The sequence below is a fragment of the Falco cherrug genome, chromosome W, assembly GCF_023634085.1.
Source record: "Falco cherrug isolate bFalChe1 chromosome W, bFalChe1.pri, whole genome shotgun sequence".
NCBI lineage: Eukaryota > Metazoa > Chordata > Aves > Falconiformes > Falconidae > Falco > Falco cherrug.
Genome location: NC_073719.1, coordinates 5732038 through 5759615, shown reverse-complemented (window position 1 = coordinate 5759615; position 27578 = coordinate 5732038). Strand labels below are relative to the sequence as shown.

At 39.7% G+C, this 27578-nt stretch overlaps 1 protein-coding gene across 9 annotated transcripts in view; it reads right to left on the bottom strand.

Annotated features, from left to right (window-relative positions):
* Positions 1–27578, bottom strand: part of LOC129734462 (tyrosine-protein kinase Fer-like) — a 231785-nt gene that overhangs the window by 145026 nt on the left and 59181 nt on the right. For 7 of the 9 annotated variants that reach the window (XR_008730056.1, XM_055697996.1, XM_055697998.1 and 4 more), the window contains 5 exons: positions 19643–19826; positions 16850–16987; positions 15332–15451; positions 9016–9138; positions 2616–2805 (listed from right to left, as the gene is read on the bottom strand). Coding sequence is in view for 8 of the 9 variants with exons in the window: in XM_055697996.1 (XP_055553971.1) it covers positions 2616–2805; positions 9016–9138; positions 15332–15451; positions 16850–16987; positions 19643–19826 (755 nt within the window). In the remaining variant the exon portion in view is untranslated. Of the gene's footprint in view, positions 1–2615; positions 2806–3266; positions 3967–5595; positions 5689–9015; positions 9139–15331; positions 15452–16849; positions 16988–19642; positions 19827–27578 lie in introns of those variants that run through there. The other 2 variants (XM_055698003.1, XM_055698002.1) reach the window with 2 other exon arrangements.

Here is a 27578-nt window from a genome sequence, read left to right as displayed (position 1 = left end):
CAGTCTATGATGTGGTTATCTGATTTTTGTGAGCTATGTGTAGTGGCCTTGATTGAAAACCTTAATCGGGGAATTGCTGTTAACTATGAGCAGTTGGCTGGAGCAATTAACTGTGCCGATTCTGTGACTCAGGCAAGGTATCCCAGGGACAACTGTTTGCAAATGAATGAGATGGCTATTAAGGCAGTCAGGATGCAGGAGTCTTGCCACAGTCTTGCAGGGTCCTAGAGAGTCACTAACTTTAATACTAACTTTATTGATTGGCTTCAGAATATTTTGCAACAAGTCGAACATCAGGAAGCTCAAGGGTTGCTTTTAAAACAACTAGCTGTGATAATGTCAATGAAAATTGTAAATGGGCAACTTTCACAATCGCAACCCCAACATGTGTCAAATGATTGTAACGCAGAACTCACAGCAGACTGTAATTCTCAGGCTGAGTTCTGGAATGCAGCATAACACATTTTTGCTTCTCTAATCTCTTCTGTAAGAATAGTACACGCTCTTAACTTGCTTAGTAAATTAGGCTGCTAGCTTGCTAAACAAAGTAATACTACAAATGCTATTTTTTTTCTGGCTTATTAACAGATGTTGATTCTGTCCATCATATGTTGCTACAGAACCGAGTTGCTATTGATTTTTATTATTAGCACAGGGACACAAGTGTGAAGACTTTGATAGGATGTGTTACGTGAATCTGAGTGACCACTGTGAATTAATTTACAAAAGTATACAAAACTCAAAAGCCTTAAAACAAAGATCTGCAACAGAGCCAGGGGCGGGATGCCTTTGGTCTCTTCTCACGGCTGGGAAACTTTGGGCCATGACTCAAAAGTATTACAGGATTTATTATAATTATCTTTAACCACCTTATTGATGTTTGCCTTATGTCTCCCATGGTTTTTTTTTTCTGTATTCAGTGTTTAGTTGATTGTAACTTAAAGCAGGTCATGGTCACCCAGCTACACACACCCTTTGCCTCCTCGCAATTAACAAGCAAAAAAGAGGAGGTTACAGAATGTCTGAAGAGAGATAGGAGAGGAAACTGGAGAATTATTTGACCTAACAAGAGATGAGAGAACAGCTGGGTATTGTGAAGGAGACTAGGAAAGATAAACATGGTTATCTAGTGTTTAATAGGTGTCTGCATGCTTGTAGTGATATATAGCTATGTAACTGCATGAATGATTTCTGCCCTGAGCCTGGTGGAGCATACAGCTGCGGTTTGTGTCCAGGCTCAGATGTAAATAGGGGCTTCTCTGTTATGGTAAAAGTGTTTCTCTTTGCATAAAAAAGAGAAGGAATGAAGGGAATGACCCCGAGGTATGTTCAGAGAAGGCATGCGATGTTTCAAACTTTTTGACTGAACCAGTTCTTCTTTGGTGTGCCCTTCCATCTATGTATAATGTTAATCCAAAAGAAGCTGATATTCTTTACACTTTGAATGTCAATAATTGTCTTTATGTAGATACAAATGTAGTAGGAGGCTATGATGGGAACGTGTCGCAGCGGTTCTTCTCTTATCCAGAGTAACAGCAGGGAAAGCATTAAAGAGTTAAATCACCTTGTTTGGTAGGCAGTTAAGAATGTGAGTCAAAATTGCCACTGCTTTTTGTTGTTGGTTCAAGGACACGGCTGTGAGGATTTTGATGGTATGTGCTGCGTGGATTTTAGGCGCCCCATTGCAGCAACATGTTATCAAAATCTGAGAAAATTTCAGCCTTTTTTGGCATCCATTCATTCAATTGGCAGTATTGTTTGTTTGCTATTACCTTGGTTGCTGTCATGTTTGCAAGGGCCCTGCAGAACATGGCAAACCTGGTACTAGCTGTTCAAAAACAAAAAGGGGAAATTGTAAAATTGTACGGAACAGAGACAGTGGGTTATTTTAACATTGATAATATGTCTTAGTTGGTTTTTTATTTGTTTTATTACTTATACCTTGTCTTTTACAATGCTTACAAAAATTAATAACTCATTCGATTTCAGGGGTTCTTTTTGTGCAACAGGAAGGGGGAGATGTAGGACAAGGCCTCAAGGACAAGAGTCCAAGTACTGATAGCCTGATGAATAGAGACTTGTTAGAACTTGTAGGGCACAAGCCCTGGGAACAAAGGAACAAGCTAACAGCAGACCCCTGAGCCATCACAGTTGAGGAGGCAACCAGACGGACAGAGAAACAAGTAGCCAGATAAGGGAACAGATGGCGCCAATATGTAATTAAGAAAGCCGCGTAGAAAGAAACTCCCTAACCTTGGAATAAAAATTATTGCTAGGTCAAGATAAACTAGTAAGTATCTATTGTTCTAACGGTGTGCCTTAAATATTAACCAATCAGTGTTTTTTACGCTTAAGATTTAACCAATCAGTGTGTAATATGTAGAAGGTAGAAACGTATATATTTGTAAGAAAATCACTAATAAATGGACAACTTGCTTGCATCAAGCTGCGTCCCGTCTCTTCATTCGCCGCATTTTGGAGCTGGGGTTACTGAGGATCTGAGGTCCACTACACCCTGACTGGCCTCTGACCTCAGGACTAAAGTACAATAGCAAGTATGCATGATACAGAATCATAGAATCATTTAGGCTGGAAAAGACAAATGCAAAGCTTACCATAGAAGTGACTGATCTGGCATCTTCTTCATAATTCACTACAGGTGGTGGCTCTTTCCCATCATTTTCTTGAATTTTTTGTTCCAGTAGTTCTTTCTGGGCTACAAATTTTGCCTCAGAGCATCTTAATTGCTGAACTGTTTGCTTGAGTTCTTCCAGTGCATGCTTCTGGCTCAGCAAGAGTACAATACTGCAGAGAAAAATAACAATTTTAAAACACATGATTTAAAATACATATTTTGCTTCATGAAAGCTATATAGAATAAAGCATTTTTAATACTGGATATCTTTTTCTTTTTTCACTTTATCCATCCATGTAATGAAGGAAATTATTAACCTTTTATAAGTAAGAATGTGAGAAGTCCTCAGAATTATTTGTTCAAAGGCATGAACACATGAAGCAAATATTAGAAAATTCTCAAAGCTTCAAGACAATGAAAGCAGACACCTACTTATCTATTCCAAAGACAAAAATCATGTTGTAGTAAATACAGAAGGAATTCTTTTCATCCACTTCAGTTGAATTTACAACCATTAGGGTTCCCTGTCCTTTTGGGAAGAAATACACTTTCAGATTACGATTTCCAGTGATGAGGAATCCACTGCAATCCAAATAGCTGTTATAATAATTATCTTCACTATTAAACTCACCTTATATCCAGTATAAATTGGTCTGGCTCTGTGTTAGAGATACCTGTTGTCTCCATCTTCTGGACTGAAAGGTCCTCTACTGCATAAGTATTTCTGGACTGCAGTCAGAACACTCTAACCTTCTTTTTAATCTAAGCAAATTGAACTCCATAAGGGGCTAAAAGAAGTTCTTTCTCGTCTTCTACATGCTTCTATGGCTTTTTGCTGACACACACACATGTTTTTCAACATCTATCAGAACTGGACCCTATATTCTATTAGCAGTCTCACCTATATCACAGTCTTCTGATATAGTATTTCACAATTTATAGATTTAGAGATGTCAAGATCATTTTCAGATTTCCCTCATTAACTCTAACACCTTCCCAAAGACAGACTAACAGCCACTCTCAATCCCTATAAGCTTTCTTTTTTGTGTGTATAAGTTTACATTTGGAAACTTCAGAGTAAGAAGATTGAAATAGTTAAAGCTGAAAACCATTTGGTAAATATGTGGACCTTGCAACTAGTGCTTCAGCACTTGTAGATAACAGACTGACTAACCAGGACACTGTCTGCATGTGTAGATACAGAACGAATAGCTAAGTTGTAAGCAAGAATTGTGTTGTCTACAAAATGTACTACCCGGGAAGAGAACCAGTACAATCTGGCTCTGCGGTTGCTGATGTGGACTACTCAGCATTTTTGTGCCAAAGGGAAAAGTACATCTTGAAGAAGACTGTGAGCCTTCCTCTCAGAGATCCTGGCTCATGACCACAAGGTGTCAATGCGCCTGGGCCAGAGGAAGGAGAGATAATGAGTTCCTGGAACTAATTGTAATAACCCCACCTTTTCTTGGGAATCTAATGAATATGTATGCTTCTGTGTAATAAGTATCTGCTTACTTAACCCCTCGGTGTGCAAGTTAGGAGGAGCGATCCCCCTTGCACCTGGCACTGCAATAAACATACCTGCTTTATAACTCTCCTTGAGTTATAGAGTTTGATTCTGCATGTCAAGATTTAGTTAGTTATATTTCATGCCCACTAGCCAGTTTTTAGTCTATTTACTGATTCTTCTTTCTTTGAGAGACTTCATATCTACATTCTTACACTGACAAACTTCAAACTGTTACCCTATAAATAGTGCTTTGTAGAAGACCCGAGATTTTCTTTTCTAAAACAACACTAGTAGCACAGCCTATTGAAGGCTCTATCAGCTTTAAATACTTCAAGGACATGATAGTGCTTAAAACAGGGGGGGAGGACAAGGACGGGGGACATGACACACACAACCCTGCAAGTGGCCTCACAACAGCCATGTTAAAAGACTATACCAATCCCCTATGCTGCAATCATCAAAATTTCCACATTTGTTGCATGCAAATAGAGAGCCATTTGAAAAGATTCTGCACAGAGGGGAAAAAACCCAACCCAAAACAAACAAACAAAAAAACCAACAACCACAAAAGCCCTAGAGTCCTCAGTCCTCCAAGAAATTAAGTTTAACCTGGGAAACTTTCTAGACCTGTGTCAATAAAAGGAAAAAGTCCTCCTTACACTGAGAGTATCAAGCATAAATTCACTCCTAGCAGCATGAATCTTCAGGAATAAGGAAATATTGAAAAACTAATTTCTTCACTAAGAAAGAACAGAGATTAATTAAATTAAGATGGCCATAAGACAAACTTTCACATAAAAATATGGAAGAACACTCACATTCAACTCCAAGAGATGTTCCAAAACAGACATAATCAAACAGTAGTGAAGGACAAGCAGACTACTTAGAGCATATACAAGTATCTAGAGGACACTTTCATATTACCCCCAAGAACTGCCAAAACCAAAGATGAACAGAAGCTAACACAGAGAACCATCCACCATCCATGGTGCAATATAGACAACCTTAAAAGCACTCAACTGGAACCTAGAGATATGTAGTCTAGAAAGAGGCGCAGAGTTCTCATGGTTTGAAAAGACAGATGAAGCAGGTTGAGAGACCAGAACTACCAAGAATGAGGACAGTGTAGAGAAAAATAATAGTATTCTGTCACTCTACGCCTTGAGAATAACCTCTGGAAGACAAACCCTCCTGCCAGTCCTCCAATTCTTAGGGGGAAAAAAAGGAAATTTAGAAGTTATCCCTGACAACAACCCACTCCTGAGCAGAAATTAAAGTATTTCTCTTTGCCCTAACAACAAACAAATCTGGCTCATGTAATTCCTCTCTTACGAATGATGTTGGTTGTTCTACTCATGAACAAGATTCACACAGCTCTGCTGACACTGTCCACAAAAGATCTGGAAAATCCAGAAAAAACAATTCAAATGTCAACCTCATCAACAATTCCATACATCCACATCTTCAGTCCTCTCTTAACAAAGCAGAGGAGACCTGATTCAACCTTGTTTGTTGATGCAGCAAGAAGTTGCTCTGTCATAACCTGTAAATGTAAACACTGAACGTGAAATAGACATATTCTGAACGCACTACAGGCCAAATATCATGGATATCAATAGACTGTTTCTTCACAAAGTGATCCTGAGTCAGATGATTATTCAAGTAGGTTCCAAAATAATAAGGGAACACTCTGTCATAAAATTCTTGTTAGCAGGAAAAGATTAAAAGTCATATCCCTAAAAACGTGCATTGTACTAAGTCACAAAAAAAAATAATATCTGATAATCAGCAGAATGATCATTTATGGGGAAAGGATCAGTATGATGTATGAAGACACAACTGGAGGTCCTGGAAGTGAAGTTTGGCATGAGACTGCAGAAGTTTAAAAGTATCACACAAAGAAGTGAACAATCTCTACTCAAAATAATGTTCTATCATCTGGTCTTCATTATGAGAGAGAAAAAAGAAAAAAGATCTCCCTGTGAAAATTATGGCCTTTCACTATCAGCAAGACTTTGGTGAATACACCACATCAGCTAAAATGAAAACACCCCAAACTCTGAATGGTTACAGCTCATCATGATCCAGAGATAATAAGATGGATCCTGCAAGTTACAAGACATGAACTGTTCTCTTTCCTGAACTGTGGCAAGATGTGCACCAGGTAATCTGCTGAAAAGTATCTGAAACACTAAATATTTTCATTTTGCCAAAACAGAACATTCCCTGTTCCATCTATGCATGAAGAAGTAGCCCCTATAAAACTCTTTAGCTGTGGCTTCCATCAAGTCAAACTTTATGGTCCTTGAGGCTAACAAGAGCTCACAGAGTAAGATCTTGTGTGAAGAGTCCTTGTGAGACTGGATCAGGGCAACAGATTGGAAAGTGGTATTGGGTTTATATGGCAAGGTTTTGGTAGCTGGGAGGCTGCAGGTGTGACCTCTGTGAGAAGACCAACATGAGGCACCAAAAAACACTGTGGTGGTTTGACCCCATCCATCTGTCAAACACCCACTCTGCCTCTCTCCCACTCTACTCTCCTGCTATGGGATGGAGAGAAAACAGAAGGAAGGTGAGAAGACCCATGAATCTAGATAATGATAGTTTAATAGGGAATGCAAAAGCTGCATGCACCAGCAAAGCAAAAAGAGGAATTCATCCGCTACTTCCCATTGGCAGGTCTGGAATACAGGGCCTCAACACACGTAATGGTTGCTTGGGAAGACAAACGTCATAACCACAAATGTCTCCCCTTTCTCATCCTTTCTCTTAGCTTTTATTGCTGAGCAGATGTCATATGGTATGGAATATCCTTTTGGTCAGTTTATTTCAGCTGTCCTGGCTATGTCCCCTCCCAACCTCTTGCCCACCCCCACTCATCTGGGCTTTGGTGGGGGGAGGGGGGAGAAAGCCTTGATGCTGTGCAAGCACTGTTCAGCAATAGCCAAAACATTGGTCTGTTATGAACACTGTTCTAACCACTAATGCAAAACACAGCACCATATGGGCTGCTATGAGGAAAGTTAACTCCATCCCAGTCAGATCTAGTACACACTGCAAAGTCACTCAACAGCTCAGAACTGGAGATGCTGAGGTTGTGTCAGAAAGAAGCGAGCTGAAGTCCAAACTGGTTCCAGTGAAGAGACAGAAAACAATTTTGCAGACTTGACCTTCATTTTGCCCAGATAAAGCAGAACCAGGGAATATTTCCTCAGCACTGAAGGGCTAACCTCAGCATCTTGCGTGAGACTCAACAATAACAGACTTTAAAACTCTTGAATTTGGTGGTTACCTCCTCTCTTTCATGAGAGAAACTTGCATTAAAGCTCTTTGAAGGTGCCAAACTCTCAGTCAAGCAGTCTGACTTGACCAGCTCATCCACCAGCAGGATGACCACTGGCTCAAGAGGCAAGCTTTCATTCATTGCTCAACTGCCCTTGCCTTTGACCTTGCTTTGCAATGCTGAGGCTGTTGCTATATCATGTGACAGCAGTCAAGAATATGCAACAGTTGATTGAGACCTTCTAGGGTCCATAAGTACTTGTATAAGAAGAGCTAAACTATCAAAAATGTCCTGGTCATTCTTCAGTTAAAAATGAAAATGAAGTCTGTTGGTGGAAGACATAACCAATGCCAAAACAGAATGGGTGATTTCAGGGAAGCTTATGTCTTACACCTAGAAATCTAAGCCAGATCCCATGCTTTTTAAAAAGACTCACAGATACAGCTGGAGTCTACACTGAGATCATCTCCTCAAAAATACAAACATCTGCTACAGGATCAAAGGAGCCTACCTACAGCAGGAAAGGCAGAGACAAAAAAACACTTTCAGGGAGATATAATGGACAAGACAATACTGAAGAAACATTCCTAAGGGAAAAGAAGCATGAGGGAAAAACAAAGTCATAATGCTTAAAACCCCACAAAACTCATCTATTACAAAGTGTTTATCCCTTAAGCTATATACAGCAAAGAAGGTAGGTCAAGAATTGAAAAATGGGAAAATATACATACTGTGAGTATGTGTAGACTATCAAAGAAAGAACAGGAAACCATCAAATCAGAACAATTATATATATAAAGTTTCATATATGAATAAAATACTGCTCAGTGTATCAAGTTACAAGATGCCTTCAATGGAGAGCTTAGAAGTCTTTTTCAATTAAGACAATTATCTGAGGACTTGCATTCCATTTCATTGGTATTGCAAACCAATATTTATGACCAAGTTAGTAAGATTCTGATCAATCACAAAAATTGGAAAAACATCACTACAGACAGAAGTTATTTATCTGTTGTTATAACTTCAGACTGTGATGTGAAACTTAATCAAAGTTAGAAAAAAGACCAATAATCTTGATCAAAATTTATTATTTATAATAAATGTTTATTTGTGGCACTGTAAAACACCAATTAATCCCTCACTTTCATTATTTACTAGTCAGTATTACAGGGCATTGGTTCTACATTATTACATAAGAAAGTTTGCATATCTTGCATATGGCTCTGAAAAGTCTTTCATAAAATCATATCTATACAATTAACTGTCAGATAGACAATCTGAATTGATTCCTTTTTTCCATCAAGTTGAAGTTACACTGCTAACCAAAGGTCCATTTCTTGAGCCATTCCAATAGTATGACAATTAAACCAAATTAAAGGAGCTGCTCAGTTCTCTAATTAATTAGGATCTGGAGCAGGGAAGGTTTATTTAAGACATGGGAAACTAACTTTTTGTTGTCATTGATAATAATAATTTCTTACTAAAGAAAAACAATGTTAGTGCAGATTATTTCATATTTAAGTCTTAGGAACTGCATTACAGACAAATTTATCTCAAATTATATTTTGATATTTTAGTTGTACTTACTCTGATGTTTTTTCACAAGTCTTAGAGGACTCTTCTAATTTTTTCTCTAGTTCCAGCACAAGTTTCTCTTTGCTCAAAAGTGTCTGCTGTGTCTGAATCAATTCTTCTATTACTGTTTTTAACCTGTAATACATACATTTCAGAAATCTATTGTATGCATACGCACATGGAACATATTTGGAAACATTCAAATATTTTTCCTAAAGATGAAAATGATCATTAGTCTTCAAAATATGTTATTTGCTGGTCATTGGCCTTTTTTCTGGCTGTACCTTTATATTATATTATTAATCTATGTTATAGAATCCATACTAGATTGTGGATACATACAAACATACAGAATTATCTGCTCCCTGAATCTGCCAGAATGCATGACGCATTATGTGGATTAATTCTTTCCTAATATATTGCTGTAGTGGGTTTGTGTGGTAAGGTTTTGGTAGCGGGGGGGCTACTGGGGTGACTTCTGTGAGAAGTTGCTAGAAGCTTCCCCTATGTTTGATAGGGCCAATGCCAGCCAGCTCCAAGACAGACCCGCTGCTGGCCAAGGTCAAACCAATCAGCAACAGTAGGTAGCGCCTCTGTGATAAAATATTTAAGGGGGGGAAATCTGTGCAATACAAAATTGCAACTGGAGAGAGGAGTGAGAATATGTGAGAGAAACAACTCTGCAGACACTAAGGCCAGTAAAGAGGGAGGGGGAGGAGGTGCTCCATGCATCAGAGCAGAGATTCCCCTACAGCCCATGGAGGACCCCACACTGGGACAGGTGGATGCCTGAAGGAGGCTGTGATCCATGGGAAGCATGGCTAAAGCAGGTTTGCTGGTAGGACTTGTGAACCCGTGGAGAAAAGAGCCCATGCTGAAACAGGTTTTCTGGCAGAACTTATGACCCCAGAGGGGACCTATGCTTGAGCAGTCCATTCCTGAAGGACTGCACCCTGTGGAAAGGACCCATGCTGGAGCAGTTCATGAAGAACTACAGCCTGTGAGAAGGACTCATGTTGGAGAAGTTTGTGGAGAACTGTCTCCCATGGGAGGGACCTCACACTGGAGCAGGGGAAAGTGTAAGGAGGAAGGAGTGGCAGAAACGATGTGTGATGAACTGACCGCAACCCCCATTCCCTGTTCCTCTGTGCCACGCAAGGAGAGGAAGTAGAGAAATCAGGAGTGAAGTTGAGCCCAGGAAGAAGGGAGAGGTGGGCAGAAGGTGTTTTTAAGTTTTGATTTTTTAGTTCTCATTATCCTACTCTGATTTGAATGGTAATAAATTAAACTAATTTCCCCAAGTTGTGTCTGTTTTTTCCATTACAGTAATTGCTGAGTGATCTCCCTGTTCTTATCTCGATCTATGAGCCTTTCATTATATTTTCTCTCCCCTGTACGGTTCAGGAGGGGAGTGATAGAGCAGCTTTGGTGGGCACCTAGCATCCAGCCAGGGCCAAACCACCAGAATTGCTAATTCATGAGAATTTATATGAAAAATGAAACCCTTCAGACTGTTGAAGTATGTTAGATAAATATGTACAATCAGTAGTTGTGATGTATTAATCTCTAGAAATAATAAAACCAGAATCAGTAGGTTTTGCTTTGCAAGTTAAAACAATACTTTTTAGTATAAGAGTGATCTGTATATTCTTCTCTATATGACTAACTTTTATAAATCTACAAAATTTTTGGTAATGGTAAGTCCAAAATAAAGGTAAAATTTCTACAAGAATACTCAACATTAACTGAGAAACTATTATTACACATTAAAACCATTATTGACACTTTTCAATTATACTGGCAAACACTCCAATACCAAAAAAAGTCAACAAATGTAAAATGAGACTTTAAGATATAATTGTCAGTCAGCTCTACACAAAGCAGACATAAGGCTCACATAACAAAAAATATGCTTTGACTTCAAATTAAGCTAGGAGAATAATTAAAAAAATATCCTTTCCTTCTTGGCACTTATCTATCCATTTTCAAGTATCTTACTCTGCTTCCCCTGTATTTTCAAGCACAATTTCAATAAAAGATATTATAGTAAAAAGTTGGACAAAGGTAAAATACATATAGTACTTGATACTTATATACTTATATAGTACTTGATCTTTAAGGTCCCTTCCAACCCAAACCATTCTATGATTCTATGACAGGGGTCCTCAAACTTTTTAACCAGGGGGCCGGGGCGTGGATGAAGTGGCAGGAGGTCATCTGCGGCTGCTTGGTTTCCCCCCCAATCCCCAGTGGGGGGGGGGGGGGTGTCTGTAAATACCGGGAGCCGGATTGAGGACCCTGGGGGGCCATATCCGACCCGCGGGCCGTAGTTTGAGGACCCCTGTTCTATGATTTATCAGGAGACACTACATCTCTCTAATTACTTTAAAAAGTTCCCTAATAAACTCTTGACTTTTAACTACCTCTTTCTGTCAAATCTTTTTTATTCATAAACAGAAACTTACCTGAAAGCGTAAAACTGAGCCAGTTTTGTCATAACTTGTCCCTAGAATATATTTTATTAAAGCCTTCAATAATGCACATAAAATTGTCATTCTCATATACTCAAAAAAATTATTGGTTTGACCAAAAATTCTTGATTCTGAATTAACATATAACTTCTAATCCATTCAATGTCTGGGAAATAAGCCCAGTATATGTATTAGATTTATGATAATTGCTAGATGCTGGAAGTAGTTTTCCACTGCAGAAACATAACGATGCAGTATTTTGAAGATCCAAGACCATGATCTCAGCTCTAAAGGTCAATGGTCAAATTCCTATTGTTTCAGAACATACAGAATGGATCTTTAAAAAGCTATCATCTATCAAGAAAGGATGTAATACACCTTATTTGAGAACATCTAGTCAATGCAGAATAAGTTGATGCAAGCATGCTATATTTTTCTAGTAGTTTTAAAGCAAGATTCTAGTAAAAGCTATCTAAAAAGCAGTTGACAAGGTATATCAAGCAAAAGTGTTTAAAGAAAACTAAGCAGTCATAAGAAGAAAGATTCTTGCTTGTATTAAAAACAATTAAAAAAAGAAGAAAGAGGATAATAATAAAGAGTCAGTTTTTACAGTGCCAGGAGATAACTAGTAGAGATCCACAAAAATCTGCACTGCTTAATATGTTTATAACAACTGAGATGAAACAACAATTTAAAAAGTGACCAAGAATGTTGACAGTACAATGTTATCTGAGGTAGTAAAGAAGGGGCTGAATGTGAATAATGCAAAAGGATTTGTCTGAATCTTATGAGAATCAGTAACTGGACTGCCATTTGGAAAATTAATCTCAATGTATATTAAAATAAACAAATATACAAGGGGGAAAAAATCCAAAACTTTATACAGTTAATGGCTGACCATTACCACTAAGAAATGAGAATCTTGGGGTTACAACAGACATTTCCATTAAAATACTGACTTGATACTCAACAGTGGTCAGAAAAATCAAAGAGAAGGATTGTCTCGTTTTTTAAAAAAATTAAGCAGAATAAGAACATAGGAAACCTTGATATGCCTCTCTCTAATCTATGTATCTGGATTACCTGTGCAATTCTGATCATTTATCTCAAAACCAGTACAGTAACCTTGAAAAAAAAATCAAAGATAGATAACAAGCTTAATAAAACATAAGAAGTTTTGGGAAAGGAAGGACTAAAGCTAAAGACTGTTTGCTTTGAAAAGAAAGATGACAGTGCAGGAGTATGATAAAAATTTACAATATCATGAATGGGGTGGAAAGCAGTACATTGTTCCTATTGTCTTCCAAAACAGGAGCTTAGAGTCATAAAATGAAACTAGGAAGTAACAGGTCCACATAATGTTAAATTGATCTTTGGAATTTCTTGACCGGTGGACAATAGATACTTATACATATTGAAACTGACTGGACAAATTCATGAAGAAAAATACATCTAAGGCTATTACAAACAAATATTACTTCTGGCTCAAAAAAATTCTAATCTGCAAATTATGGGAGGCTGAGAGAACATTCTGGGGAATGCACACACATCCTGTTCTTGTTATCTTGCCAAGACTTTCCCTTTGGGCTAATGTCAGAGATAAGAAAGTTGGCTATGTCAGTCTTTGGTCTGACCTAATATAGTCAGACATTTGCTCAGAGGCCCTAATATACTCCATACCAGAAAGTAGGCATGCAGCAACACTTCAAAGAACTATTTGATACCTGTTCCAAAAATAAAATCACAGCATAAAATTTCTCTCTCAAATGTATCAAAGAATTTAAAGTGCATGACTAAAAGCTTTGTAACAGGACTCACTGGAAGTTGTATTAAAAAATTATATTTATGAAAATATTAAGATACTTATTTACAAACACAAATTTCAACAAGATCATTTGCTAAAAATGCAGTGTTTAAGCTGCTTTGCTTAGACATGCTGATGGCTTACTTCTAAACACTGGGATATGGAAGACAAGCAAAAAAAGAAATTATTTCTGTTTTTGAGCTGTGGAAGGTAGAATCTTATAAAAATTGTAAGAAAGACCTTTCAAAAGAGAGTTTTAGTATATATTTTTTCCTTGTAACTATGCTGAAGTACAGCTAGCTGGACAACAAATACATAGTTCAAGCAGGAATAATCTCAATTTAGTAATGATGAAGAATATATCATAGAATCATAGAATGGTTTGGGTTGGAAGGGACCTTAAAGATCATCTAATTCCAACCCCCTTCCATGGGCAGGGACACCTTCCACTAGACCAGGTTGCTCAAAGTCCCATCCAACCTGGCCTTAAACACTTCCAGGGATGGGGCATCCACAACTTCTCTGGGCAACCTCTTCCAGTGCCTCACTTCAAAGTAAACAATTTCTTCATAATATCTAATCTAAATCTACTCTCTCTCAGTTTAAAACCATTCCCCCTTGCCCTATCACTATATGCCCTTCTAAGAAGTCCCTCTCCAGCTTTCTTGCAGGCCCCCTTTAGGTACTGGAAGGCCACTATAAAGTCTCCCTGGAGCCTTCTCTTCAGGCTGAACAACCCCAACTCTCTCAGCCTGTCATCATAGGAGAGGTGCTCCAGCCCCCTGATCATTTTCGTGGCCCTCCTCTGGACTCATTCCAATAAGTCCATGTCCTTCTTATGTTGGGGGCTCCAAAGCTGAACACAGTACTCCAGGTGGGGTCTCATGAGAGCAGAATAGAGGGGTAGGATCACCTCCCTCAACCTGCTGGCCGCACTTCTTTTGATGCAACCCAGGATTCGGTTGGCTTTCTGAGCTGCAAGCACATTGTTGGGCCATGCTGAGCTTTTCTTCCCCCAACACCCCCAAGTCCTTCTCCTCAGGGCTGCTCTCAATCCATTCTCTGCCCAGCCTGTATTTATAGTTGGGGTTGTCCCAACCCAGGTGCAGGACCTTTCACTTGGCCTTGTTAAATTTCATGACGTTCTCATGGGCCCACCTCTCAAGCCTGTCAAGGTCCCTCTGGACAGCATCCCTTCCCTCAAGCGTGTTGACTGCACCTCTCAGCTTGGTGTCATTGGCAAACTTGCTGAGGGTGCACTCAATCTACATTAGATCTCTGTTAGTACAGCTACATTGATGTTAGTAAATTAATACATATTAAAGGTTATAACAGTGAATAAGAATTTTCTTTGGAAAACAAAACACAACACCTACAAAACAGGTAAAACAAATGTATTTATGAACAGGTTTAGATTGGATATTAGGAAAATTTTCCTCACTGAATGGGTGGCCAAGTACTGGAACAGGCTGCCCAGGGCGGTTGTGGAATCACCATCCCTGGAGATGTTTAAAAAACATGTAGGGTGCTTAGGGACATGGTTTAGTGGTGGACTTGGCAGTCCTGGGTTAATGGTTGGACTTGATGATCTTAAAGGTCTTTTCCAACCTAAATGTTTCTATGATTCTATAATTCTATGATTTCCTGGTTGGCAATTTGCATAACTGACTACATCACTATACTCAGTGGCTTCATAAACAGATTTCACTATTTTTTCTATAATACTGAATGTGGAAGCACCTTTGAGAAAATCATTAAGTTCACAGGGAGAATTCATGTTGAATTTGGGGCACTGTAAAAATTAACTAGTGAGGAGGAGAGACTAGATTGAAAGATCAGGCAAGTGCTGCTTTTTTAATTTGGGGGGATTTGGGGGAGAGTATTTTGTGCAAAGGAACAATAAAAAGTGCAATGGGCAAAAGTCTATAGCTTAAAAACATTATTGCAGAAACTGGACCTTAAAAGTCAGGACACAGCTATGCAATGAGATGATAGAGCCTAGACATCGTGTATGACAATTTCTGAAGGATTAAAATTTTTAAAGAAAACTTACGTGACTTGTAAACTTTCTGCTGTTAGATTATTCCACATGATCTCATTAGCTTGAAGGTTTTCATTTTCTTCTAGTAAAGACATATCAAACTCTATTGCTTGTTCAACAACTTCTGATGACCTAATTTAGCAAATAAAAGTTATATTTGCAAAATTAACATGTATCTTTAAATCATAAAGAAAATTGGTGTTTTGAATTATTAATAACTAGAATATAGTTAAAATTACATATAAGATAAAGCAAAAACAACAATAGGATACATATTCTTTTTACGTTAAATAAAGGACACAGTCTTAATTCTTTGAATTAATATCACAACATAATCAAGGTTTTAAGGGGGTATCTATTATATATATATAATATATATATATAAAAGGGGGTATAGATCCACTGATATAAATATATATAGCTGATCCAGCTATAAATCTGCACATGACAGTTATCAATCTGCACATTAATAACAAAGGATAATACAAGAAGTCTTAGGACTATCCACTTATGTACCAATATGCAATATCAGTTCAATAAACAGCAAATAAAGTTTATTTTTTAAATTAAAAACTTTCTTGCATTACCTGCATATTTTGTTGTTTCAGTCACTACTTTGCAATAACTGCAGTGTATACAGGGGTACCTAGAGTTCACTTTAAACTATTTAGAATATAGGCAATGAGAGAAATATAACCGAGAAACTTAACTTAGCCCAGGATACAAAATACACACTAAATTAGCTCACACTGAATCTGGGTTATCATGTGTCCAAAGAAGAGCAACAAAGCAGGTGAAGGGTCTAGAGAACAAGTCTTATGAGGAGCAGTTGAGGGAACTGGGGTTGTTTAGTCTGGAGAAAAGGAGGCTCAGGGGAGACCTTATTGCTCTCTACAACTACCTGAAAGGAGGCTGTAGTGAGGTGAGTGTCAGTCTCCTTTCCCAAGTAACAAGTGATAGGATGAGGGGAAACAGCCTCAAGTTGTGCCAGCAGAGGTTTAGGTTGGATATTGTGAAAAATTTCTTCACTGAAGAGGTTGTCAAGCATTGGAACAGGCTGCCCAGGGAGGTGGCTGAGTCACCATCCCTGGAGGTATTTAAAAAACGCATAGATGTGGTGCTTAGGGACATGGTTTAGTGGTGGACCTGGCAGTGTTAGGTTAATGGTTGGACTTGATGATCTCAAAGGTCTTTTCCAACCAAAATGATTCTATGATTCTATGTATAGTCTGCTGCTAGTACCAATATTATGGCTCTTCATATGTGATAATAGTAATTGGAATTCTGTTTTTCTGGAGACAGCCAAAGAGATGGGTGGTTGAAGAAACAGGTTAAAAACCTGACATTCAGGCAACTGTCTGTGCATGCAAGTGGATTAGCTTTTCAAGTAGGACAATACTTTACAAATAACAATTTAAAAGAAACCAAACAAAAAAATACAACTCTGATCACTTTAGAAGTGTTGTAGTTTAATACAAATTTTTCCTCCAGAAGAAACATGAACATGTACACCAAGATGAAAACTTATACCTATGTGTATCTATGAAGTCATTATACTCAGAGTTAGGGTCTATCTGTTCAACAGAAGTCTGGATCTCTTTATGGACATTCGCAATCTCTTCAGTTACAAGACTGGTGATCTGGCTATATTCATCCAAGATTCCTTTTCTAGAGAGAAAAAAAACTATAGTGTATAACATGGTATTGAAGGCATATAACGATGATGCTTCAAGCTTTCAGTTTTCTGCTATGACAAACTCTTGTTTCAACTGGCTAAAAAGGGAGGAAAAAAAAGACCACATATTACTCAAAAAAATAACAGATCAATTGTGACCTCTTCTTTACAGATTGGCTATGAGTAGAGAAGTCTCCAAGACCATGCTCCTTTATACTAATTACAGTGCATCTACATATAGTGTAGTTAAATTAAAGCTGTAGAGATTACAGGGAAAAGGAATATATATAGCTCATTGATGACACCCTGCTTTATGACCAGAAAACTTATGCTAGTTATTATTTATACAGAAGCTTTTCACAATCTCCTGACTGACAAAATAAGTATATTCTGACATATGGTAAAAAGATTAAAAAAAAATAGTCAGTGTGCATTTCCTTTAAGACCTGGCTTTCTCCATTACCTTAAGTGTTCTCTTTCATATCTTGATTTTATTATTTGGTCATTAGGACAAAAATAAGCATAAGTCACAAGTTCACATATATTTACAAGAAGAAAAAAAATCAAACAAAAAATTGACGTGAAAAAGTACAAGCCATCTAGTCTAATGACCTGCCCGCAACAGTGGGCAAAAGCAAGTGATTAGGGAATGGTAAAAGAAAATAATATGTGATATTTTACCACTACATTTAATAGCATACAGTGATATTTCCCCAAAACACCTTCCTAGTCTTCAAGTTTTAGCTTTCCATAAATAGCCCTTCATAATAATTTCCTATTTCATTTTTATTTTTGACAGGTTTTTCAGTTTCTGAAGCATGGTGAGTATTTTTTTTTAATACTGATGAATTTTGACCATCCCAGAGGAATGTGCAGGAAAAAAAAGTATCAGCAGATTTTTCCTGGATGATAAGATCTCAAGTTATGTTTATTTTATAAAAAATATTATCAGCTTGTATTCCTTCAGTACTTTTTCTAAGAAGAAAACAAACAACAGAATTCATTAATGTCAACTACAGCAATGTCAGATCTAAAAGAAATGGAATCTATGTTAATTATTTAAAAAAAATAATTAGTGATGTTAATATACACTTCAAGTTTACCAAACTAATTGATTTGCAAAACCAAGATTATTAACAAAGTATATGTCACACAGATAGCTACACCAACCCCACACTTGAAATCACCATCTCCTTTTGTAGAATTAAGCCCAAAGATATTAGACAACAGTAATTTTCCAATAGATTCAGATATCACTGAAAATGTTTATTTAGTGACAAGAATATTTTTACAGGTTTTTATTTCAAAGATGACAAAGAAAATTGGGTTCAATGGATTTTTTTTCAATGATGAAACTCTTCAGTGAATTATCATAATTCACAGTTATGAAAAATCACATTAATTACAGCACACAAATTGAACTGAAGTCTCTTGCTGTGATTTTACATACAAAATTAAGATTAAAAGGACTGTGCAGAGACTACTATAGAGGTCTATTTCATTTACATAACTGTACCAGAATCAAAGGGAGCAATGAAACTTCAAGAGGCTGTTAATATCGTCTGTATCACCTAAGCATATAAAGCATGAAACCCTCAACTCTCCTTCACTTCCTATGTGCTGAAGTCAAGATGAATGTAGACTTTGGAAAAGGTAAGAAAATGAGAGATAGAAGAGTGTCTCCCATCTAAATGAACAATACTTACAAAAAGAGGTAACTTGTTTTTCTTTTAGAGTAAGTGATTTACAAGCAATATTTTTTAATTGCAGCCCTCAGAATGTCTTAGAGAAAGATCTACAGAACAGTCTCCCAAACCAACTCATATTCTTAAGGAAAGTCAAAGACACAGCATGGTGGTTACAAATCAGAAAAGATAGCTTAGAGTCCTCATTGACAGTTCTCTGAGATCAATTTGCACATCTTCATCAGTGATGTGGGGAATGATATTTCAGAAAAAAGTAATTGTATTTTTAAGGCTGGATTCCATACAATGAAATTAGGTTTATATGATCCTGCTATTTGCACACAAATAAGTAACCATGCACCTGCCTGGCCCTCATCCCAAATGACTTTCAAGATTGTTGGCCATTTTAAACCAAATTGGTTCCCGGCAGAATTTCACAAAAATAAGGCTACAGGAGAGGCAACTAACTTTAGAATAGAATAGAATAGAATAGAATAGAATAGAATAGAATAGAATAGAATAGAATAGAATAGAATAGAATAGAATAGAATAATTTCAGTTGGAAGGGACCTACAACAATCATCTAGTCCAACTGCCTTACCAATTCAGGGCTGAACAAGTTAAAGCATGTTAATTTGCCATAGTATTCCAGCTGAAGCTAAGGATAAAGCATGAGGTTAACTATAAACACTGAAGTTAATCTCTAAGATTTTAAAAGTTTTATGAGAAGACAGTCTCTCACTAAAATGCTTAAGTAACCCCTTAAAATTACTATCTGCATTTATTTGAACAGACTTCTCCATGCACAATTGTTGTCAACAGAAAGAAGAAAACAGCTTTTTCATTATCCTCGATATACAAATAATTGATGAAGATTTATTATTTTCTAATAATACTATAAATTAATTAGGATATTATACATAACATGTGGAAATGAGAAAAATATAAGAAAATACAGCTTACAGGGCTTTAATCATTTCTTCTTCCATCTTCTGTAGTGAATCAAGTAACAGAGGAAGTGTAGTGTCATAATATTGGTGCTGATGTAACTGTGCTCCTTTCAGTGCCAATACATATTGATTATGCAATATATGAAGTTTCATAGTGGCTTTATCACACCGATCTTTGGCTTTCACAGTCTCCTTTCCTGAGAATAAAGAAATAAAGAAAATGCTTATGGTGATTTCAATGTATACAAACATCAATACTTGTGGTTGACATAAATCTAATAGATTCATGATAAGTTTGCACTTTATTCCACAATAAGTTTAAACAATTTCTCTGAAGAAGCTAAAATTTTACAGTTCTCAGGTCACTAGTAAGACCAAATGTCTTAGTGTTCCTATTCAAGACTAAGAAAAAAACGCTGCACTTTCTCTGAGCACAAATGTGAGAATACTTGAACTGAAAGTATATGAAAAGCATCATCTGCATAAGTATAAAAATAATATAAATACAAAGAATTAAATAAACCCCATTTAAACACATGACTATCACAAATGCTAATCTTTTATCTGTCTCAGAGTAAATAAACATTTTTTTAATTAAGAAAATAAGAAATGTCCTACTAGGTCAGACCCCTGATCCATTTAGACCAGTACTCTATCTCCAATAGCGATAGTGGGAACTGCTTTTAGGGAAACCATGTGTATTGGGGTTTACATGGCAACATTTTGGTAGTGGAGGGGCTGCAGGGGTGGCTTCTGTGAGAAGCTGCCAGAAGCTTCCCCCATGTCCAACAGATGCAGTGCCAGGTGGCTCCAGGACAGACCCACTGCTGGCCAAAGCTGAGCCAATCAGCAATGGTGATAGTGCCTCTGTGATAACATATTTAAAAAGGGAGGAGGGGAGAAGGAACTGCTGCACAACTGCAGCTGGGAGACACAGCAGTGAGAATATATGAGAGAAACAACTCTGCAGACACTAAGGTCAGTGAAGGAGGGGGAGGAGGCACTCCGGACACCAGAGCAGAGATTCCCCTGCAACCTGTGGTGAAGTCCATGATGGAGCAGATATCCACCTGCAGCCTGTGGTGGACTCCACACCGAAGTAGCTGGACACACCCAAAGGAGAGAACCCACACTGGTGTAGTCCATTCCTGAAGGACCACACTCCATGGAAAGAAACCATGCTGGAGCGGTCTGTGAAGAGCTGCAGCCAGTGGGAAAGACCCACACTGGAGAAGTTCATGGAGGACTGTCTCCCATGAGTAGGACCTCATGCTGGAGCAGGGAAAGAGAGCAAGGAGGAAGGAGCAGCAGAGACAATGTGTGATGAACTGATCAGAACCTCCATTTCCTGTTCCTTCTGTGCTGCTTGAAGGGAAGAGTTAGGGAAGCCGGGAGTCAAGCCAGGGAAGAAGGGGGAGGGGGGGAGGTGTTTTAAGGTTAGTTTTTATTTCTCATTGCCCTACTCTGACTTTTGATTGGTGGGCAGGTGCACGGCAGCAGGCAGGTGCAGGGCAGCATGGTGACCATCTGGCAAAATGCAGTGTCCCCTACTTCTGAGCTTCTAGCACCTGGTAGAACCAATGCAGCCTGTCATAGTTTAACCCCAGATGGCAACCAAGTACCACACAGACACATCCTCACTCCCCCTTACCCAGAGGGATGGGGAGGAGAATCAGAAACGAATGTAAAACTCGAGGGTTGAGATAAGAACAGTTTAATAGGTAAAGCAAAAGCCGCGCATGCAAGCAAAGCAAGGAATTCATTCACCCCTTCCCATGGGCAGGCAGGCGTTCAGCCATCCCCAGGAAAGCAGGGCTCCATCACCTGTAACGGTTACTTGGGAAGACAAATGCCATAATGCCAAATGTCCCCCCCTTCCTTCTTCTTCCCCCAGTTTATATACTCAGCATGATGTCATATGGTATGGAATATCCCTTCGGCTAGTTTGGGTCAGCTGTCCTGGCTGTGTCCTCTCCCAATTTCTTGTGCCCCTCCAGCCCTCTTGCTGGCAGGGCCCAAGAAACTGAAAGGTCCTTGACTTAGTATAAACATTACCCAGCAACAATTAAAAACCTCAGTGCGTTATCAACATTGTTCTTACATCAGAGCCAAAACACAGCACTGCCCCAGCTACTAAGAAGAAAATTAACTCTATTCCAGCTGAAACCAGGATACAGCCACACAGAGAGAGCTCCTGTTCAAGCATGCAACCACCCAGGTTTCCGGCTGTGGGATGTGTGAAGGGATATTCCTAGAGGTGGAAAGTGATTGTAAGCAACACTGTGGGAGATGTGACCAAACTGATGAGCTACTCTGCTTGGTGGCTGAGCTGCGGGAGGAGGTGAGCAGACTGAGGAGTATTCGATACTCTGATAGGGAGATTGACCAATGGAGACATACTCTGACACCTATGATGCATAGGAGAAAACTCAGCATGACCACTGTGGAGGCAGGTCCTGGATCTGCTTTGTGCCAGGAGGAAAGCAGTGTCACAAGGGATAAGGAGGGGTGGAAGAGTGTTACAGTAGAGAGCAGTAAGAGAAACCCCTCCTTACCCTCTAAGCTACCCTCTGAGATAACTTTACTGAACAGGTACAAGGCCCTGGGTATAGCAGATGAAGTGCATAATGAGAAAGAGGAGGAACCTGAGCAAGCAGTCTTGCCAAGATCAGAGAGACACCAACCCCTCACAACAAAACCCACAGTAAGACCAGCACCAAGAAGAAACAACAGTGAGTTATGGTCATTGGTGATTCCCTCCTGTGCAGAACGGAAGCAGCTGTTTGCAGACCAGACCCTCTTTCAAGGAAGCTTGCTGCCTCCCTGGGGCCCGAATTAGGGATGTCACCACAAGACTGAAGAGCCTAGTTCAACATTCAGACTACTACCCATTCCTGCTCTTTCACGTGGATACAAATGATGTCACAACAAAACGTCTGAGGTTAATCAAAACAGACTTCAGAGACCTGGGAAGAATAGTAAAAAATTCAGGAGCACAGGCAGTATTTTCCTCAGTCCTCCCAGTAATAGGGGGAGACCTCAGCAGAAACCCACAAGCCCAGTATATCAATACCCGACTCCAATAATTGTGCCTGCACCAAAAGTTTGGGGTTTTAAACCATGCAAGAGTATTCAAGAGACAAGGTATGCTGGGGCCTGATGGGATCCACTTGTCACAATGGGGAATATGAGTCAGGGTGTAAGTTGGCAGGGCTGAGTGAGAGAGCTTTAAACTAGAAATGATGGGGGAAGGGGATACCAACAGGATTATACTAGGTAAGGCAAGGTATAATAGGTTTGCGTAGCAAGGTTTTGGTAGTGAAGAGGGCTACAGGGGTGACTTCTGTGAGAAGCTGCTAGAAGCTTCCCCTGTGTACAATAGAGCCAATGCAAGCTGCCTCCAAGATGAACCCACTGCTGGCCAAGGCCAAGCCAATCAGCAACAGTGGTAACACCTCTGTGATAACATATTTAAGAAGGGGGGAGGGGAAAGAAAACTGAGCAACTGCAGCTGGAGAGAGGAGTGAGAAAATGTGAAACAACTCTGCAGACACTGAGGTCAGTGAAGAAGGAGGGGGAGGAGGTGCTCCAGGCACCAGAGTAGAGATTCCCCTGCAGCCCATGGTAAAGACATTAGTGAGGCATGCTGTTCCCCTGCAGCTCGTGGAGGTCCATGGTGGAGGATATCCACCAGCAGCCTGTGGAGGACCCCACACCGAAGCAGGTGAATGTGCCCAAAAGGAGAGAGCCTGCGCTGGAGCAGGACTTATGGACCTGTGGAGAGAGGAGCCCACACTAGAGCAGATTTGCTGGCAGGACTTGTGAACCTGTGGTGGACCTATGCTGGAGCAGTCTGTTCCTGAAGGACTGCATCCCATGGAAGGGACTCACGCTAGAGCAGTTCATGAAGAGCTGTAGCCTGTAGGAAGGACTCACGTTGGAGAAGCTCATGGAGAACTGTCTCCTGTGGGAGTGACCTCATGCTGTAGCAGGGGAAGAGAGTGAAGAGTACTCCCCCTGATGAGGAAGGAGCAGCAGAGACAACATGTGATGAACTGACCACAACTCCCATTCCCCATCCGGATGTGCCGCTAGGGGGGAGGAGGTAGAGAACTCTGGAGTAAAGTTAAGCCTGGGAAGAAGGGAGGGGCAGGGGAAAGAAAGTGCAAATTCATGCATGTGGGTCAGGGCAATCCCAAGCACATATACAGGCTGGGAAGAGAATGGATTGAGAGCAGCCCTGAGGAGAAGGACTTGGGGGTGTTGGGGGAAGAAAAGATCAACATGACTTGGCAATGTGTGCTTGCAGCTCAGAAAGCCAACCAAATCCTGGGCTGCATCAAAAGAAGTGCGGCCAGCAGGTTGAGGGAGGTGATTCTTCCCCTCTGTTCTGCTCTCATGAGGCCCACCTGGAGTACTGTGTTCAGCTTTGGAGCCCCCAACATAAGAAGGACATGGACTTATTGGAATGAGTCCAGAGGAGGGCCACGAAAATGATCAGGGGGCTGGAGCACCTCTCCTATGATGACAGGCTGAGAGAGCTGGAGTTGTTCAGCCTGAAGAAGACTCTGGGGAGACTTTATAGTGGTCTTTCAATACTTAAAGATGGCTTATAAGAAAGATAGGGACAGACTTTAGTAGGGTATATAGTGATAGGACAAGGGGTAATAATTTTAAACTAAAAGAGGGTAGATTTAGATTAGGAAGAAATTCTTTACTGTGAGGGTGGTAAGGCACTGGAAGAGGTTGCCCAGAGAAGTTGTGGATGCCCCATCCCTGAAAGTGTTCAAGGCCAGGTTGGATATGACTTTGAGCTACCTGTTCTAGTGGAAAGTGTCCCTGCCTATGGCAGGGGGGTTGGAATTAGATGATCTTTAAGGTCTCTTCCAACTCAAGCCATTCTATGATTCTATGAAGGTGTTTTTAAGATTCGGTCTTACTTCTCATTATCCTACTCTGATTTGCTTGGTAAAAAATTAAATTTCCCCAAGTTGAGTCTGTTTTGCCTGTGACAGTAATTGCTGAGTGATCTCCCTGTCCTTATTTCAACCCACAATCCTTTTGTTATATTTTCTCTTGTGGTGGTGCACTTCTCCCCTTCTCTGGGCTGTTTTACAACCCCAGGAGCTGCAGACCAGGTCTTAGCACCTTAGGTAATGAGTTGGGTGGTCAAGCACCCTTGACCATACCAGTAGCTACATCATTTTGAGTGCATATCACTTAAGATGAAACCCACTATAGCATCTTCTACTGTGGGTTCTAAGACTCATTGTTCTAGGAAGCTGTCATTTATTGTGAGCAAAAATTCCATTGCTACATATCATCATGATGAAGCACTGCTTCAGTTCATATTTGACTAGCTGAACTCTCTCATTGTTACTCCTGTCCAAAGCTCACAGCTTCTCTAGTACAATTTAACATTTCCTCATCATTGTCTGTATCCTGATCAGGAGGTCAGCATCACACAGTACTACACTATTAGAGTCTAGAAATCCTCAAGTCCACACTGACAAGACAAATTCAGTGCTGAACCAGAGAGCTATAAGGTACTTCAAGAGGTCACCTATTCTATTCTTTGTCAGGAAGACTAATTGCAGAACTATGTGGCAGATATTTTTATGATCTTCCTAAGACATCCAATGATGGATAACTTTGCAACTTCTCAATACAATTCAGGTCTAGTGCTGTGTGAGCTGAAAACAATCCCCCCCTTTACTCTCCAACCTAAATATTTCTTGCTTTAATTTAAATCCTTACTTCCTTCACCTACCTGCCATGGACATGAAAAATAGATTCTACAGTCCTCTGCAATCCATCTTTTACTTATTTGAAGATTATACACTCTCCTTCTCTGCCAATCTTCTAACCTTCATACCAAACAATTCACGCATCTTCTAAGTCCTGTTTTCTTTTTGCATGTAGCTCACACTCTTCCTCAAATGCAGTACCCAAAACCAGACAATACTTCAGTTGAGGTTCTATTAACTTTGAAAGCCAAAGAATCCCTTTAACACTTGTATGAGTTACATTTATTTCTAAAAAAAAATAAAAATCCATGCCTTTCTGGCAACATGGTATTACTGATTATCTTTGCTATGGCATCTGTTCCTGCTGAGTAACACTATTTTTTTTCAGACCATTTCTCCAGTTTCTCAAATAATATTTAACTCTGCAACTGCTCTCCAATGCACTTTCAATCCTTTCAGGCATACTGACGCCTAGGAATTTAATAAGCATACTCCAAACTAGTCATCCTGAGAGGGAGGATTACAAACAGAAACACTGAAATACCATCCAAAACTAATCTCAATATATATCCCATAATGTTGGATAGGATACATCACCCTCCTGTCAGGATCCCTGTAGAAGAATGGCTGCAGAAGTGTGGCCACGGAACCCCTGAGGGTCTGAACAATCCAGGCCTGGAGTGCACAATCCAGGCCTGAAATTAGAAGTGTACTGGAATTAGAATTGTGCTGAAGTTATTGTGCTGAAGTTAACAAGAAAGTGGCCTTGATCTATTCTTGAATCCTAAGACCAAGTAACCCTATTGTAATAACAGGCCGTGGCTGTAACAAGCTGCAGCTGTTAGGGAGGACATGTGTAAGGCCAAGGGAAATAGAGAAGGGAATGTAGATAAAGGGAGTAACAAACTGCAAGGCTAAAACATAGCTAACGCAAATAGCTGCATGGACAGAATGCTTGTTCCAATCATGATAAATAGTGGTGTGTGAGCAGCGCGTGCTTAGGGGCTAATAACCAATCATATGTTTGCTTTGGGAGCATGCTTGTGTATTGAGGCTATATAAGAAATGTTAGAAGCCAATAAAATTGAGCAAGATGCATAACTCATATTGAGTAATTTCTTGACTCCGGCGGACCCCTCTCCCAACAGATCCCATTAATAACCATTCTCCAAGCAGCTTTATGCAAACAGTTTTGCGCCTGTATGTATTAAATTTGGCTGAGACAGAGTTAATTTTCTTCACAGTAGCTGGTATGGGGGCATGTTTTGGATTTGTGCTGAAAATAGTGTTGATAATACTGGGATGTTTTAGTTACTGCTGAGCAGTGCTTACACAGTGTCAAGGCCTCTTCTGTTTCTCACCCCACCCCACCAGCAAGTAGGCTGGGGGTGCACAAGAAGTTGGGAAGGGACACAGCTGGGACAGCTGAGCCCAACTGACCAAAGGGATATTCCATACTCTATGACATCATGCTCATCAATAAAAGCTGGGGGATAAAGAAAGAAGGGGGGGACAATTGGAGTGATGGCATTTGTCTTCCTAAGTAACTGTTACATATGATGGAGATAACTAAACCCCTGTCTGTCGATGGGAAGTAGTGAATGAATTGCTTCTTTTGCTTTGCTTGTGCATGTGAATTTTTCTTTCCCTATTAAACTGTCTTTATCTCAATCCAAGAGTTTTCTCATTTTTACCCTTCCAATTCTCTCCCCCATCCCACTGCAGGGGAGCGAGCAAGCAGGTGTGTGATGCTTAGTTGCTGGCTGGGGTTAAACCACAACACTGTACTAGACAGAATATTTTCAAATCAGTCATGCTTCCCTGGTGTACTGCATTTACATGGCAAGGTTTTGGTAGTGGGGGGGCTGCAGAGGTGGCCACTGTGAGAAGACACCAGGAGCTGCCCCTGTGCCAGACAGAGACAGTTCAATCTGGCTCCAAAATGGACTCACTGCTGACCAAAGCTGACCTAATCAGTGAAGCTGGTTGCGCCTCTGTGATAACATATTTAAGACAGGGTAAAAAAACACTGCACAGCAGCTGTGAGAGAAAGTTATGATAAAAAAAACTGTGAGAAACAATTTTTTAGACACCAAGGTCAGTGAAGAAGGAGGTGGAGGAGATGCTCCAGGCACTGGAGCAGAGATTCCCCTGCAGCCCATGGAGAAGACCATGGTGAGTCAGGTTGTCCCCCTGCAGCCT